Here is a 17,940-nt window from a genome sequence, read left to right on the forward strand (position 1 = left end):
TTTTAACAGAGCTGTGGTATTGTTTGGGGGCTGCTGGTTTGAACCACTCTGCCCTCAATTGCCTTTCAAAGTACTCGGGGAAAGGAAAAACCCTTTCTGGGGTACTATCTCTAGGGAAGAATTCTCTACAGCCTTTGGGCCTTGAAGACCCCTTGACACCTTTGGGATCCTCCTCCCCCTTTTCCGGAGACTCCTGGAGTTCTAAGGCAGCCAGGGTCTTGGATAGTAAATGTTGGTAGTCCTCAGCCTTGAAGAGCCTATTAGTCTGTTCTGGGATAGACATCTCTTCTTCTTCCTCTTCCTCAGAAAGGAAGTCCCCTTGTTCCCCTTCCTCGTTATCGGAGGATGATGCATCCCCCCAGAAGCACCCGCTGTCCCTGGCGTACGTTGGGGCAGACTTTTCGGCGGCTTTAGTTGGCCAGTGAACCTCAGTTCGTCTCTGCTTGCTAGGAGGGGAGGCAGAGGTAAGGGGCCGATTGCTAAGGGACCTGGAAACAGGCTGGTGAAGCTTTCCAACCTCTTCCCTTATCATTTGTCTCAGGAGTGGAATGAAGTCCCCAGCTGGGGGCTCTCCATGGGTCTGCGGCTGCCCGAAAGCGATGGGTACAGTACCTGCTGCTTCAGCATTTTCAGTAGTCAAGGCAGGTGAGGCAGGCCTGGAGTCATTTTCTGCCAAATCTCCCGGCGGGAGGATGGCAAGCATGTTGTTCTCAGCCGCGTGGGTAAAATCGCGAACACTGCCACTTTTTCCCGCCTTTTCCGCAGCTGCCTTTTTTGCGCCTTTTTCTTCTTCCCGGCGAGTGCGCGATGTCGGTTTCGGGTCCTGAGCTCTTCTGGGTTGTTTCTTTGAAGAGATACACGGCTGGCTAGCCAGAAAGGTGCCGGGATTCCATTCCAGCCCGAGGGGCAGGACGGTACCGGGAAGGTCGCTCAGGGTCTCGGATGGGATCGCCGCTGCCGAGTTCTCCTCCTTGGCATCCATGAAGCTCCCGTCGGAGTCCCTGGATTCCATCTCAGGGGGACTCAGTAAGGTCAGAGCAAAGAGAAGGAAAGGAGCAGGACACAGAGGGGAGGCTAATGAGAGAGATGAGTAAAGAGAATAGAAAGCAAGGGCTTAAAGAGAAAGTGAAAGCAAAAGTAGCAGATAAAGAAGATAGGCAGAGAGAACTGCCTAGGCAACTGCTCTCCCTGGAGGCAGGAAAGAACTGGAGTGTGGGGTGTTCCAGATGCCAATAGGAAGAGGAAGAGATTTTTTTTTCTACTTCCTGCCTCCCTGATTGGGCGAAGGGAAACACCCAAGATGTCCTCCGCCTCAGAGGGAGAACAAAAAAATCCAAACATAAGTATGATTTAGTACTACCTCCGCCCTTCCAAGGAGCCCCGTGGCGCAGAGTGGTAAACTGCAGCACTGCAGCCCAAGCTCTGCTCACGATCTGAGTTCGATCCTGGTGGAAGCCAGGTTCAGGTAGCCGGCTCCAGGTTGACCCAGCTTTCCATCCTGCCAAGGTCGGTAAAATGAGTACCCAGTTTCCTGGGGGTAAAGTGTAGATGACTGGGGAAGGCAATGGCAAACCACCCCATAGCAAAAAGTCTGCCAAGAAAATGTCATGATGCAATGTCCCCCCATGGGTCAGTAATGACTCGGTGCTTGCACAGGGGACTACTTTACCTTTTACCTGCCCTTCCATTAAAAGTCCAGTCCATTACAGTCTTGTGCAAATTTACCAATTACACGGATTCTAAAATACTATCTCTGTCAACATTTTGACTAGTTATGAAAATGTCAATGCAAATTTTACATCTACAACTTCAAGCACATCCTATCAGAAGATATTTTTATATTTTGCTAAATTAAAAACTTAATTTTCATTACTAATTTAAACACATACATACTCTACATATAAACATATTTAGATTTAAAGAAGACCTCATTTTTTTTTAGGCACTTCAGCTGTCAGAAGTTTAGGAAACACTGATTTAGAGAAAAAACTCTAAAAATCCAGAATGCATGGAGTCTGAAATATACGCCAGACTTTTATTAGGATATTCAATCCATGCCAAGATTAATGCTTATAATGAATTTTTAATATTAGCAAGTTCATATTAGCAAATGTGACAGAAAACACATTTTTGTGGGGTTTACATTAGAATAAGCCATTCATTCCTATTCCACATTCAAATAACCTTGCCATATTTAATCCTTTTTATACAAAAGAAAACTAGTTTGGATGGGATCAACTATCATGGTAGTTTAGTCAGTAACCGGTACCTGGTGGGAAGGGCATTCATATTGGTAATTTTCTGATTGGTAAGGTTAGCTTCTGGTATCAGATGTGACCGGTATGGCTAAATCAGCAAGCTTTGGGTTTTTCTTGTCTCTCCACTGGAATTGCATGAAAACTGGGGACCAGAGGATGGTGGGTGGAAGTTAAAGACCTGTCTGTCATCTTGTCACTGCAAGGAACTCTGAAGAATCTACTACAACCTAGGAAAAGTGTAACTAGTTAAGTTAGACCAACTTTATTGCTTTTATTGAAAAGTCTGAGTGCTGTGATATTGTGTGCTTTCCCCTGTATTTTGTTTTGTCCCCCCTTTTTACCTCTTTTGAGTCTTTTCCCTTTATTCTGTAAAGTGTTTCTTTTTATGAAGGCTTTTGGGGGGCTTTGTTTAGTGCAGAATATTTCTCTGAATCTCTTCCCTACATGCCAGATTACACAGCTGCTACTGGAAAGGTATTCTCCAGGGTTTATGCCCAGTTATATCTTTATCTGACTAGTATTGAGCTAGAAGGAAACCTTCTTAGTGGGTCAGTCCAGATGTTCTCAGGAGGTCCTATACATAGCGGCAGATGTCACCAAGTTCTTTCCAGGGAATCCTTGTCTTATCAGCACAATCCTAAACAGAGTTACTACAATCGAAGCCCACTGAAACCAATGGGCTTAGACTGAAGTAACTCTGCTTAGGATTGCTCTATAAGGGTGTTTTCCAATAAAGAAAAGCACTTCCCCCCCGTTCCTTCCATCACAACAACTGCATGCATTTCAAGGAGTTTTCCACACTTCCTGTAATGCGTGTATATAAGGTATAGTTTAGAAAATAGTATTTTTAGGACAGATAAGCCTAAATATTAAAAATGATATAAAATCAGGTAATTGTTTCTTACAAGCGAGCTATCACTTCACACAGGAGTAGTGTACACAGAGCACGCTTAGGTGTCAAGTCTGGATGCTGCTGCTGCGGTTACCTCACTCGTCAGCCACTGTTTTTGCTTCAGCCCAATGTCCAAGTGCTGCGTTTCATCCAGGATCTCTTCCAGACTTAGCGGGTGCGTATCCCCACGCTGATGGCGAGTCTGGGGAAAGAGACCACCATCATTAGGGCAACTTTCCTTTTTTAAAAAAGGGGAAGAATATGGGTGATATGACAAACCTATGTACCACTATGTCGCAAAATAAAATTTAAGTTAAAAATGTGAAACCTAGTTCATTCCCATGAACTTACCTCTCTTTTTCTTGGCTCTTACCATTTTACATCAACATGAAATGATTAAGAGATGTCAGCATAATGTCACTAAACACTGCAGCAAAATAGTTCTGCCATTTAGGAAGGCAGCCATCCCTTCTGCCTGTCCTTACAGGGAAGGAAGGCAACACCTACTTAATTAGGCAGGGGAAAGAAAATGCCAGAGGGCAAGTCCGCCTTGTAGTTTTAACTGTAGGCCTATCCACCTTGTACCATGACACTCTCTTCCTGTGCAACGTGGCCAAGCCTTTCCGATTCTTGGGCAGGAAGTTCCACTCGCAGATTTGTGATGTCATCGTACCAGGCAACTTAAGATGGGCTTCCTGTCAACATACAGGACTGCCCACTTTGACGTCAGGTTTTCAGTTCTAAGCAGCAGATCTCCACTGCTTGATCCAGTAATCGGGACTGCAGTACAACTAGGTCAGTGGAACCAGTCAATCCTATCATATCTGTACATTTTGATTAATACCACCCTTGATGCAAACTAAGATTCTAGGCCAGGAACTGCCCAAAATAATCTCATTATATGCTATAAATAATGTCAAAGAAGAACAACAGACTGTTTACACTGTACGTGTTTTCTGACAGAAGAGTATGCCATCTTCTCAGTTCATGATATATTAATAATAGATGCACGTGTCTCACAATGTCTCACATTTGCAAGGCTGATAAATTCTTGGCATCATCCACGAGCACTTTAAATTGGTTCCTTACATTTACTGCAGTTTGTTTATTCAAAGACGAAGAGTTTTTAACTAAAAGACTAATCGGTTTCTAGCGTACATATACAACAACACACATTCACTTTGGCTGTTGTTTTCACACCAGGCACAAGACTGGGGCGGGGGGCGAGAGCCATGCTTTAAGGCAGCAGTCAGAAGCAGCCATGCTACTGAATGTGTGTTTCCAGGCGTGATCGTATGCTCCAAGCTTAAATTAGAACACTTCAAACACAATTAACTGAAACCCTACCCGACTCCCGTCTTCCATGTTGAAGGATTAAGCAGAGAACAATGGGCCTCTGCGGCAGCAGGAAGATACGTGCACACACACACCCTCCAGTCTCAGTGAAGCCAGGCTTGGAACGTACCTCCCCTCTCTTTATTTGCATCTAGCACTGTTTTGGTAACTGACATAATTTAAATATTGCTACCAAAATGAAGACAACTGTATTAGAACATGAATTAAGGATGTTCTTCTCAAATGACAAAAACAACTCTACCTTCATGTAATTCACTATCTTTGCAAGGACTCCAAATTTATAACCTGAGCCTCCAGAAAGGGCTTTCAAGTTAAAAGATCCATTGCTGTGATCTGAAAAACAAAAACAAAATCAGGATGTTCTCAGAAAGGCCTTTGCTTTGGCATCAGACACAGGAGATTTTATTTATATCTATCAAAATAGAATCATAATCACAGTGGGGGGAAAACCAACAGTGTCCACCCAGTCTTCACAGGCACATCCAGAAACTTCATGTTTGGAGAATCTCAGACTTGCAAAGTATAATATGCTAACAAAGGAGCAATCTTGAAATTATTGCATTGTGAGCGACACTTTTAGATGAGCACACCTATTTACAAGTTGTAAAAAAAGTCACACTTGGAGCTTTGCAAAACTCAGCAGCAGTGGCAATAATGAGCTAATCTAGATACTTAGAATTTCTTAAGAATGGGGCCTCCAGCCTTCCACACAGCATGAATGAGGCTTCGTAGTCAGTGAAGCACTGGGGGAGTAATTCCAAACAATGCAATGTGCTTGGAGGCGAGTCTCCAAAAAGCCATCACGTGGGACTGAGAGACTGGGTGGGAGAGACCCATGCCACATTATACCCCACCCATATATATAATGCCTTATTTTTTGTGAGCTGAACAAAAGACCCAGCCACCTCACAACTCTGGTCTTATTCCTTGGAATAATGTGCTGTGCTGACCATGTGCTGTGCTGATTCCAACAGCCCATATATTTTAATTCATTGCATTTATTTATAACTTTTCTGAACTTATTTGTGGGGGATGTTTCAACAGAGAATAGAAAACTAATAATCAGGATATTAAATTTGCTTTGCTACAGACTGACCTAGCCTCTCTCCTTTGGGAAACTTAACTTGTTTGAACTAGAAAGGATAGAACCTCTTCATCAATGAACTCATGTAGTACAGGCAGGGAAACTGCACAGAGAAATACACTTCATACAAGCCATTTCAAATAATTTTTAATCACAAATGGTAAACTGACAACAAATGCAACCTTCTTGCTAGAGAGAAACCGCTGAAACCCCTGAAACCGCACTTCAACCCTCCACCAGTATCTTGGAAAACAATAACCACAATCTGAACACAATTTAAAGAATTTCAAAGGTATTGTAGTTCCTACATCATCACCTAATTTCCTTGCCTGCTGTAGTTACCAAGAGGAGTCAGAAAACAACAATAACTTCAGACAAAATGTTAAGGAAGCAATTTGCAAGTCACAACTGTAGTGTCACTGTGTCTACTGGCTTCTATACCACAAAACATTATTGACTAAGCAGAACAGGAAGACAAAAGTTGCATAAACCTTAAAGTTCCAAAATCATATAATTATACAAAAGTCAGTAATTGCCTTCTATGATGATCCTGATTGCGTATGGAAGTTTCACAGCAGCTTAATATTCAAATGAAAAAACAACCCTACAGGTATTAACACAATAGATGCTACGCTCAGACTATTTGCCAGATCAAAACAGAAGCACAAAAGGGTACATTATTTATAAAGCATATTCACTGTTAAAGAACTCCAAAGGTTTAAAATGAAAAAGAGAAAGAGGAGATGAACTGATTTGCTGTTGTTGCATATCCCGATTTATGAATGATTTACTCTTCGGGGAAGGGGTCTGATGCAAATGAGCATAAAGGAAGCTGTCAGCTGCATTCTGCTTTGGCCAATAGAAGGAGAGCTCCATCTTAGCTGTACCAGAGGCTGTACTAAACAGCAGATCAGCGCTGTTCCAGCATCCTTCCTGAAAAGAGGTAGGTCTACATTTTTTTTAAAAAAAAAATTCTTGCCATTATTATCTGAACAAAGCCCTTTTTAAAGAAAAAATCAGAACACCTGCCCCCATCTTCAGAAATACAAAAAATTAAAAATAGCAGTTTCATTTTTATCGGAAGCTAGATTTCTGCTTAAACACAGAGACATTTCTCTTGTGTTAACAGAAAATCTTACCATCTGTGCATTCATGAAGAATTGATGAACATCCATCTTACAGGGAGCTCAGCAAGCCCAGATAATGTTCTGTAAACAGAATCCTTTTTATGCATGACCTAATCAATCAAATTTAGCAAGGTAAAGACTAATATATAAGAATGGCTTTTTAAGAAGGATTATCAGGAATGTTTTGTTTCCAAATTTAAACATCTCTAAACAGAATTTTAAAAACTGCCATTAACTTGGCTGCTTAGACTAGCCTTAACCCTTTAACATGTGGCTGCTCTATATACCTCTTGGTGAATGACTCAGTGACTTGTTAATATCATGAACACGGCTTCGCTTAAATCGACAGGACTTGGCAAGCACAAGCGAATGGTGCAAGCCTTTGTGTCATTACCAGAAAGTTCCACTAAAATCTGTGGGACTTATTTCTGATTATATATGGCCTGGTCGTTTCAATTCTGTATCTTACTCAAAACCAAGCCGCCATACAATTCTTTAAAAAGCTTTAATGCCTTCCTGAGAACCTACTTGGCAAATCTTGTGCTTCACTGTAAGTAAGTAGAATTTCACTTGTTAAAATAACCCAAGCAGAAAGCACTTTTATTAATATGAAAAACTACTAATGGTTTCCATGGACATACAACAAAAGAGATGAATCTGAAGCTATCTAACTCTACTAGCAAAATTTCCCTTTCAAAATTATAATTTCAGCCTTAATACTGTGTTCCTCCAAAACATATTAGACAGCAAATATACTCGTAGTCAAATCAGTTCTAAGATATGACAGAAATACATTCAATGATATTAATAGTTATGCCTGATAGCTAAACAATTATTATAAAGTTAGACCATCTTGTATTACCATGCCTAATCCTCCTGCCATAAGTACAAATTAAAATGTATATAAATCATTCTCTTTATTAAATATGTCTCTGTTGAATATTGATACCCTCCCTTCCAATACTGGATAACTATTAAATACTGAAGTATTGTACAGTTCTACCAATAGTAACCTGATTGAACCAATAACCAATAGTAACCTGATTGAAATTAGAAAGCATTTTATATACACCAAACCAGTACACCTCTCCTTTTCAACTATCTTTAATTATAACCCCCCAAAGGGCCATCATGCTACTAATTCCCCCCATGCTAGTTAAATGAATAGTCATCATTGTCAATCATTAATATAGTATTGTCGAAGGCTTTCACGGCCGGAGAACGATGGTTGTTGTGGGTTTTCCGGGCTGTATTGCCATGGTCTTGGCATTGTAGTTCCTGATGTTTCGCCAGCAGCTGTGGCTGGCATCTTCAGAGGTGTAGCACCAAAAGACAGAGATCTCTCTTGACTGTGACACTGAGAGATCTCTGTCTTTTGGTGCTACACCTCTGAAGATGCCAGCCACAGCTGCTGGCGAAACGTCAGGAACTACAATGCCAAGACCACGGCAATACAGCCCGGAAAACCCACAACAACCATCATTAATATTTTCAACATTCTGGGATTCCTTTTCAGAAAAGCACTATGCAAACTACAGTTCCTCTTATTAACAAATCAGTTACTTTAATAATCTAAGCCTGTGTTTCACTCATCAATTTCTGTGCAAAAACAGACAAATGAAAACTTTTAGGTTCTATTCTTATTTATTTATTTATCAATGTCATTTATAGTCCGTCTTTCTCACTGAGACTCAAGGCGGATTACGTAGTGTAAGATTAGTTCAGTCAATATCAAGGACATTTCAATAAACAGTGCCATAGGGAAAATAAAATGCAAGTTTGCAAAGAGATAGCATTAGCAAGAATCCAATACAGAGTTGAAGAAATGCTGAAACAGAGCATAAACTATTCTAGGATTGGCATTAGTCAACATAGAACGACGCAGTAGGATCATACTTAAAGCAACAGCTCAAAGCACTAACACAGGAGCACATCTTTAAAGCCACAGATAAGGCGTAAGGCAACATAGAGGTGAAGTCTATGGTCCCTAACTCGTTAGTGAAGCATGTCTTTTGAGACCACCTCTCTACAAAATACTATCCAAAGCACTCCACTGTATTCATGCCATTTGAGTTTTTGATGCATTCCCCTTTTTCAAAATGAATACATACATTACACAAGTGATACACACGTAGCTTCTTAGGTCTTAAGACAAACCCAGCCAAGGAGAAGCCAGACAACAAGGCTTCTTGAACAAATACATGCAAAGCGGGTATCATCTTAGAGACCAACACGATTTTCAGAGGGTGGCTTTTGAGAGTCAAAGCTCCCCTGTAATCTAAACAGATCCTGTGAAAAATAATGTTTCAAAATGGATTATCGGCAGACACGATGCTGGGGCTTCCTAACCATGGTTAAGCTATCAATTCTCATGTTAACCTAGATAAATTAGTTTATGCTAATTAAGGCTCCTCTGAACCTGGTTTGAAGCTGATGAGCAAATCCAGATTAGCATTACTTAAAGTTTTAACACTGGTGTCAACGTCTCTGAACCAAGTCCTTCAAAGGAAGGGGGGAATTTATACTAGAGATGAATTGGAAAAAGAGGGGGTGTGGCTTCAGCTCCAAGGGAGAAGGAAGCATGGAAAGTTAGCTCCGTCCCTCCCCACCCTAAAGCCTCAAAATAAAACATCATAACAGAACTTAAAAGTGAATAAAGAAAGAAATATGAGCAAACAAAACCCTGAGAAGGAAAAAACGAAGGCAAACACTTCAAAAAAGCTTCAGGAATTCTTCCCAGCCTTGCAGCAAGCCACAGAGAAGAAAAGTGCAACATCCAAAATGGCTGCTGAAAACAGCGAGGGTAAGAATAAACTACCCAACTTATCTAGCTCAGCAGACCTGATACTAGCCAGAATGCTTGCTCAATTGGAGCAAAAAATTATGAATAAAGTCTCAACTATTCTTCAACCCTTTGAGGAACAACTTGCTGAAATAAAATCGGCTATAGACAAAGTAGCACAAAAGAATAATCGTGCCCTTATATTAAGCAATTTGCTGTGATCTGAAATAGCCATTTTACAACAAGAAAATAAACAGCTACAAGAAAGACTATTGCAATTGGAAATCCAGACAAAACAATCTAACCTTAAATTCAGAAATTTTGATAATGCAGATCTACCCTCCTTTTTAGAATCGTGGCTGTCACAGCATTTACAACTTGAAAAGGGAGCAACTCCTATAATCACCAAGGCTTTTCGCCTGGGGTAACAAAATAATCCAAAGTATAATAAACCGAGAGATATATTAGCCACGATCCCAGACTGGAAGACAAGGAGCAAAATGCTAGAAATAGCAAGAAATAAAGGATCAATCCCCTACAAAGGGACAAATATTCAAATACTTACAGACTTGCCATCCACAATATTAAAGAAAAGAAAAGAACTCAGATCTACAACAGAAGCATTGTAAAAAGCCCAAATAAAATATAAATGGATTGATTATACACATCTTCAAGTCAAAATACAAGATACAATCTACCAAGTTTTAGATCAGGAAGCTGGAAAGACATTACTGCAAGATCTTGGCATTGAGACTTTTTCAATCAGAGACAGAACATCACGGAAAAGAAAAATGCTCAGTTCGTTATCACCCTTTAAGGAAAACAAGACCCAAGCAAGACACATTTAACAAGAAAGAAAAAACAGACTGAAATGTTAAAATCCAAGTTGATAGCAAACTAAAATATCCTGTAAAATGTTATGACTGTAAAATGCATATATGTAGTATCAGATTAGAGGCATGGTGGGGAGGGAATGGAGCTCACAGACTGGGCCCCCAGTTATTTACAGTTCTCCAAGTTGGTAGTAGTAGGCCAAATAGTCTATAGGGGCTTACTCTTGGGCTATAGAGAACTGTTATTAAGCAACTTAATCAATCCAATTTAAACAGCACTATTTGGTAAAGTAAGAGGGGACAGAGCGAGAGGGGAGGGGAAAAGGGGTTAATTTAGCAAGGTTTATAAGGGGTACAATAATGAGTATATATTATCGTTGTTGGTTCTTCTATTAATATCTGTAATCGATGGGTAAAAGGTTTGACTTCATAATACTTATTTAATCATTATTATATATATTGAAAAGTATCTTCCTTAAACAGTATTTTTATTAATAATCTAGATTATCAAAGTAGTTCAATCGTCTATGTTTATGATATAAATCCTCTATAATAAGGTTAAGATTTAAGTTATCATTTAGTATATCAACCTTTAATTGAAATCCAAGTTGAAATACTCATTCGTAAGAAAATTCATGGTTATAAAGGCATGTAAATTATTATTAATATGTAACAGAACATTTCTTAGTTATCAATGTTTAATGACTTTCTCTCAATATCAAAAAACTGTCACAATTAAGGGAAATATGAAAATAGGATTTTCAGTTTGTTTTTCTTAGTGGAGAGCTATGTTTGTGTGTTTGTTGTTAATGCGCAAGAATCCCACTAGACATACCAATCCTTGTGTACATCTGAAAGAGTTTTGAGGTATGGCCAAAGAGCTATGTTCAAGCTATGGACTGGGCAGAAAAGATCTGTCCTGCAGGTGAGAGAAAACCAGGCAATTTTTAAAAGAAATCGAAAATAATGCACTTTTTCTGTATGTGTGTTTTGATATACAGAACTGCATCTGGGACAGAACCTGGAAGATCCTCCAAGTATGGCAACCTTCAACACTACCCATTGGAATGAAACTGCACCCATCTACCAGTACCTTGGTTTTCAAGTGCAGAAGATTTACCCTTTCCACGACAACTGGAACACTGCCTGTTTTGTTATTCTGATCATATTTATATTTACTGTAGTATGTTTAGTGGTACTAGCTTTCTTATATGAGCTGCTTGACTGTTGCTGCTGTGCAAAAAATAAAACCATGAAGGACTTAGAGAATGAACCTAATCCTGTTAGATCTATGATGGAAAGCTTCAGGAAACGTGAAACTGAAGTGGTGTAGAAGTGGACCAACCGACCACTAGCATTTGCATCCGAACAAGTGTTCACCATTATAACGAAGCCCCTTGCGTCGTAGGACCGTTCAACCCAGATTCTGCTCAGCCTTAAATATCATTATTAGCAATGTTTTTGACCACTGATGGATAGAAACTGGAACAATTCACAGAACATTTAATAATGGGCAATCAGTCATAGTGTTGTGTGAAAATGAGCATTTTTTGTTTTTAAATGAGCTGCTGTTGATTAGAATTGATGACTCCAGTAAAATTTTGTTCATATGATCAATTTCCCCATTGCTTAACTGTCATAATGCTGTTTTGACATTCTGTAAAACCCAAACAAGAAAAAAATGTTACCACCACAGAATAATTACGTACACCTGAGCACACTCAACCCCACTGTTTACACAGCATTTGCACAGGAGACTACAAGCAAGGCATGTTGTCTCTATATTCTTGAAGTTCTTAGCTGACACTGCTCCTAGGAACTTGTAAAATCACAAAATCACAAGCTTTATAGTTACATCATAGATTTGTCAACCACAGAGCTTCACACTGACATTGACACGTTTCCTTCATTAAGGAACAAGTGGGAGGTTGTTAAAAAAATCACAGGTGTTTTCCAGAAAACAAACCTCTTCTTTGTACTTAAACAAGGAAGGATCTCTACTAACATGAAAGCAACCATAATTTCCCTCCACTGACTGACCAGAACTAAACAGTACAAGAAGATGGATCTTGCTGTAAAAAATGGCTGCCATGTCAAGTTACCTCTCCCCAGTTGTAATGACCACTTGTATGATGATATTCTGATACTGTTACGCTGTGTGTTTCCCCACCTGCTACCTCTGTGACAGAGAAGTACATGCCAGGAAACACAGAGCACAATCATATCAGGACATTCTATTTTCAGCAGTAGCCCCATGTAGCACTGAGTTCCATCCTTTGATTTTTCTGGGGGTCTGAAGTATTTGTGCAAAAACTGAGCTGATCCAGCTTGTGGAGTGGAGTGGGGGGGGGGGCGGGGGTTTGCAGCTGAACTCTAGGAAAACCCAACAAAGCCTCAGTACTGCAGGGCCTGTACAGGTTCCAGGTGTTCAGCTAGGCTGACGGTTTTCTTTCAGCTTCAGCAGCTACAGCACTACCGTAGTTCGTTTGCTTCTAAGTCTGGGAGTTGTGTCGTCATGGCTCGACCACAACGCGAACAGAGTTCTGAGGCTTATGACATAACAGTGCAGTTATGAGTGCCCAAGAGGATTCCTTGCCTGCTCTTTACTTGCTTCAGATTCTGCCAACAAAAAATTTCCACCTCCAGAAACAGAAATCTCTTGTAAAGCAGATGGGGTGCCAGGAAAAGTGGAGTCGTGCCCCAGAAATCTTTTGTTTCCTAAGCTCCTTCCATTTATATTGTTTCTAGGTCACAATTCCACATAAGAAAAAGCAAAAAAATCTGCCAGTGGCATATGGGCTTCTTTAAAAAGCCTTTTTCCTTCTAAAAGGATTAGTGCCAGTAGTCTATTTTACTTGATTTTTGACTGCAGAGTCAAAGGGACGGGAACCTTAATAACTAAATATGACAACATGGAAATCCATCGCCTGGATGACTTTGCAAAGGAAGCTCTCACTTGTACTGGAGAGATGCAGGAGCCCCGAAAAACACTGTCAGAATAAAGGGAGGAGTCTGATATAATTTGGGCAGAGAAGGAAAAAACCACAGAGGGAAAGAACATGATTCAGGGTCACCAGACTAGAATTCAAAATGACCTGACCTGGCCCCTAAAGATTTTATTTTATTTTTACGTGTGTCACAAGTATTTGCCAACACTTACTTCTGCAGAAACCCAAATAATTTCCCATTCTGTTACTAATAACAATACCAAATACAGATTACGGTTCACAAGAACTATGTCAAAATTCACAAACACATGTACAGAAAATCGTATCGTTCCTCCCTTTACAGCCTTTCAACAGAGTAGAAGAAAAGTATGTTAATAGCAGTTTTGCTCATTGCTAGACTACTTCATGATGGAATGTTCACATATCTTTCCTTACAAGATATTGTTAAAATAAGAAAGTGGAGATGCCGGAGGATTGGGTATTGTGAGATGGCAGATTGCTTAAGGTGACCACAGTTTATGTCTGGTTACATCTGAATGAGGAACTTCCCAATTCACGCTCTTAGGCCATACTCCACCTCTGCATCAAGTGTACATACATCCGCTCTAGGAATTTATTTTAATTTATTTTATGGGACTTTTACCTCACCTTTCACCATTAGATTATTATTCTCGCAATATTATACTCATTACATATGCATGAGCTAGAAAATATCAAGAGTGAATCACAGCAGCTTTGCAGCCACATATGTACTGAAAGGGAGATCCAAAAATGTTGCACTTTGTAGGAGTTGGACTAAAATTCCAGTAACATAGCACCTGCACAAAAGTAATTTTAAACAGAAAATGAACGTTCAATAATCATGATCTCAAGACTGCTTAGGTTCAAGAAAAAATCTCAGAATAATGTTCATACAAAGTCACATATGACATGAATTGAAGGCAATTAATTCTAAGGGGAAAACATGGAATATGTGTTTAAATCCAAAAAACTAATTTTTGTCCCTTCACGAACCTGCATTTTGTTTTGAGCTTGATGATCCACCCTGTTCTACCTTAGATTTCTTCTTTTTAGAAGAGGAGGAATCAGAAGATGGTGCTGGGCGCTTTTCTACAGCAGGAGTGGAGAGTGCTCGTTTCTTGAAAAGTTCTCGTTCTCTTAGCAAGTTGGGATCCATAATTCTGTTGAGAGGGGGGAAAGGATTTTATATTAACAGGCCAAAACACTGCTCAATTTCAATATTATAACTTTGAAGAAATGCAGGATACAGATAATGTGCATTACTCCTGATTGCTCTTTGCAAGGGCTGTATTTATAGTATTTGCTGAGTTTCTACAAGATTCCAGAATCCTCCAACTGGAATTGCTGTATCACGCGCAGATATATTAGCGGACATCAAGTATTCTTTCCCTGCTATGGCAGATATGAAACAGGGACTGGGGAGGGGGGGGGGGGTAAACCTGAAATCATTGAAAATGAAGCGCCCCCCCCCCCCCCCAAAATCAAACTGTATTTTCATCTGACAGCTACAGTGGGAATTTGCATTCTGGTACATATATACCAGAATAGCACACTCTGGGTTATGCCAGTCCATTACATTGCCCAGATGTATAGATTCCATCAAATAAGCTTTTAGACCACCTCCAGACAATGGAGCAGGGGTTTCTGGGAAGCAGTGGAACAGCACCCAGAAAAAAAAAACAAGAAAAAAATCAAGTCGCTAGACAACTTAAGTGGCTTCTGAAACTCCTCAAAGTCCAGAGGGGGTAGCTAGCATTTGTCACAACAAAACTACACAAGAGTCCAGTATCATTTTAAAGAATAATAAAATTTATTTCAGCGTGACCTTTCACAAGAATATTATACCTTTCTTTCTTTGGGGAGAATATTACAACTTACTGATAATAATGTAGAGCTTTAGAGGGAGCAAAGTTCTTCACAAACATTGCCTCAGTAACATGTAAAACCACCCTATAAACATGTCAGTATTGTAGGTATGAGAGTGAGAGGTATGAGTAGTTTGTCCAAGACTGCAAGGAAAAGGCAAGATCTGAATCAGGGTTTTTCCAGGTCACACAAGCCACTACAAGGGCCTTGAATTTTTTAGAAAACAGCTAAGTATAAGCTCAAAACTGAGTTTGAAGAAAGGCTAACCAGAAAGCTAAGCAGTAAAGTGCCTCACTAGATCACCGATCCAGAATCATTAGCCTCTGCTCTGCTTACATATTGAAGAAATAAATCTTGGAGCCTTGGATGTCAGATTTTAACTCGCCCTCCACTTCATTCCAGGATGATCACATAAAATAGCATAGTTGGTATTCCAGCTGGGAAGAATTCACAGTTCCATTGGGAAATACAGTGGACATCACAATGAAGCTGGCTATGAATGGAGGCCAGAATTCAGGGTGTTTTACAGATTTATGAAATTTACTTGGTAGAGTGTTTATTTATAACTTCTTGAATAAGGTTCACTATCCTGCGCTTTACTTTTTTGGTGGAGGGAGGGTGTTTTCCTCCCTTTCCTCCATCTTTCCCTTTTCCTTCCATCTTTCCAAGGAACCTTCTGTCTCTTTCTCTCCTCTATTTAAGGCAGAGAAGATGAGTTTATGGCAGAGAGTGTTTTATACTGTATTTTAAAAGTAGCAACAAAGTTCTAGAAGCGAGGGTGAATTATTTGGAACATCGTGGAGCACATGCATGAACGTAAGGGTAGAAAAGAGCAAGAGGCCGGCAGCGCCGAGGAGACTCACAACATTTGTGGTAGGCTAGGAGCTTTCGTGAGCCGTGGCTCACGAAAGCTCCTAGCCTACCACAAATGTTGTGAGTCTCCTCGGCGCTGCCGGCCTCTTGCTCTTTTCTGCTGCTCCAGACAGGCGAACGCGGCGACCCCTCCTCTCGGTCTAAGGGGGGTCTCGAGAGCCCGGGCCAGCCTCGGGCGAAGCAGCCCCTGCTCCGCCTCGGCCCTTCGCTCGGCCTGTCTTCCCCGGCTGCTGACAGGCTTGCTGAGCCCCCCGCGGGCGGCACGGCCATCCCTCCGGCACAGCCCCTCCACCCACCCACGCACAGGCCCTCCCGGGAACGGCCGTTGGGGCGAGCGGCGGCCCGCCGCCTCCTTCTCCCGCGCTTAAGGCGGGCACAGACACCCCGGGGCCGGCGCTCCCTCCCCGCCGCCTCCCCTCAGGGCGAGGAGGGGAGGCCGGCGCGCGCCCTGCTGAGGGGAGGCGGGTCGCCGCGCGCGCCTGAGGCGGTTGGGCTCCTCGCGCCGCCTCACTCACCTCGCGCGCGAGGCCGGCCCGACGGCGAGGGGCAGGAGGGCGAGCGCGACCCGCGGCGCCCTGCGGCTCCCGCTTCCCGATTGGCTGGGGCGCCTACCGCCGCCCGCCCGGCCGCCCCCCTTCCCCTCCGGCCCGTCGCGCGTCGGCACCATTTCACGTCACCGTCGCGCAGGCCTTTTAAAACCAAAATGCGGAAGTACAGGTTCTGTTGCCCCGGCAACCGAGGAGGGAGAGTTGGGAGGGGCCGTCCGCGGAGCGAAAAGTTTTTTCCCCTCCACTTCTGCCTCCCTCCCTCCCAACCTGTTTAACTTTGTACCTTAAACGCAAAAAAAGGATACAGAATTGGAAAGTTTTCCTCTCTGGTAAATTATTTGGAGGCAAACTATCGAAATGTGTAGGAATTGTGGTTCGCTTGTTAGATGATGGAAGTTATAAATAAAATAATTTTAAAAATTAAAAATGTGTGTGTGTATAAATTCAGACAAGCGCCCAGCTGCATAGAAATACCCAGCAGTCGACATGTCTGGAACCTTCACTCGTAAATAAAAATGTTTTAAAATCCCACCATTTAAATGTCACCAGAATGTCAGCACTTTCTTCCGTGAATCCAGGCCCTTCCTGGAGGTTGGTAACTTATGCACAGTCCTTTTGTGAACCTGGCAACAGGGTAGCTATCTACGGCTGACCTAAAAAGGACAAGGAAGAACCCCCGTTGGCAAATACTCCTGAGGCATTCTCACATTATATATGCACACACACATTCACATTCTGTTTTCATACATACACAAAGACAAAAACAGCCTACAATAGTTGATCTGGACTTCACCTGCGCGTTACCAACAGGCACTGTTCAAATGCCCAGTGTGCCTGACAATTTTTAAAAGAGAAACTAGCAAGTAAAGTAATTAGAATGTTCTTAAACATTCTGTAAGTCCTCAGCAGCTGAACACTCCCTAAGCCAGCTGTAATGGTGACTCCCAAAATAGACTGTGATAAAGCCACCAAGAAAAAAAGAGCTAATTTGATTTTTGTTGCAAAATTCCATACTTTTCTGCCAATCTATGAATTCTCTGCTTCAATGTTATACCAATTTGCTTAAAATTTTAAGTTTTCTAAGCTAGTGACTGTGTACACATCATGTGGTAGTATATCCACTTTCCCACACAATTTCCTTTCCCTCCTCCTGGAAACTGATAGCCTCACCTTTCCCTGTTTCCTTCACTCCTTCCCACCCACCAATCATCCTACCTTTGACCTATCTTCATCTTCAGCTGTATTTTTTATTTACTTCACCCATGCCCTGCCTTTCTCTACAATGTGGACCCAAAGCAGCTTACATCGTTCTCCTCCCATCTATTTTATCTTCTCAACAACCCTCAATAGCC

General features: G+C 41.5%; 2 protein-coding genes across 2 annotated transcripts in view; one reads left to right on the forward strand and one right to left on the reverse strand.

Moving 5' to 3' along the window:
• The window catches only part of GTF2E2 (general transcription factor IIE subunit 2), a 32,095-nt gene extending 15,389 nt beyond the window's left edge, over positions 1 to 16,706 (reverse strand). The window contains exons 1-4 of the mRNA XM_054986507.1: positions 16,556 to 16,706; positions 14,295 to 14,461; positions 4,748 to 4,839; positions 3,245 to 3,352 (exon numbers count right to left, since the gene is read on the reverse strand). Coding sequence (XP_054842482.1) covers positions 3,245 to 3,352; positions 4,748 to 4,839; positions 14,295 to 14,457 — 363 coding nt within the window. The 5' untranslated portion in view covers positions 14,458 to 14,461; positions 16,556 to 16,706. The remainder of the gene's footprint in view (positions 1 to 3,244; positions 3,353 to 4,747; positions 4,840 to 14,294; positions 14,462 to 16,555) is intronic.
• Positions 11,372 to 11,672, forward strand: SMIM18 (small integral membrane protein 18). Its single transcript, XM_054986508.1, has one exon. It carries the CDS (start codon positions 11,372 to 11,374, stop codon positions 11,663 to 11,665), a length of 294 nt encoding a protein of 97 aa, XP_054842483.1. The 3' UTR covers positions 11,666 to 11,672.
• Positions 16,707 to 17,940: the final 1,234 nt, after the last annotated feature.

This window comes from Eublepharis macularius, chromosome 8 (assembly GCF_028583425.1).
Source record: "Eublepharis macularius isolate TG4126 chromosome 8, MPM_Emac_v1.0, whole genome shotgun sequence".
In the NCBI taxonomy this organism is placed as follows: Eukaryota; Metazoa; Chordata; class Lepidosauria; order Squamata; family Eublepharidae; genus Eublepharis; species Eublepharis macularius.

Coding starts and splice junctions, on each gene's coding strand:
- SMIM18 (XM_054986508.1), top strand. CDS start 11,372: ATGGCAACCTTCAACACTACCCATTGGAATGAAACTGCACCCATCTAC.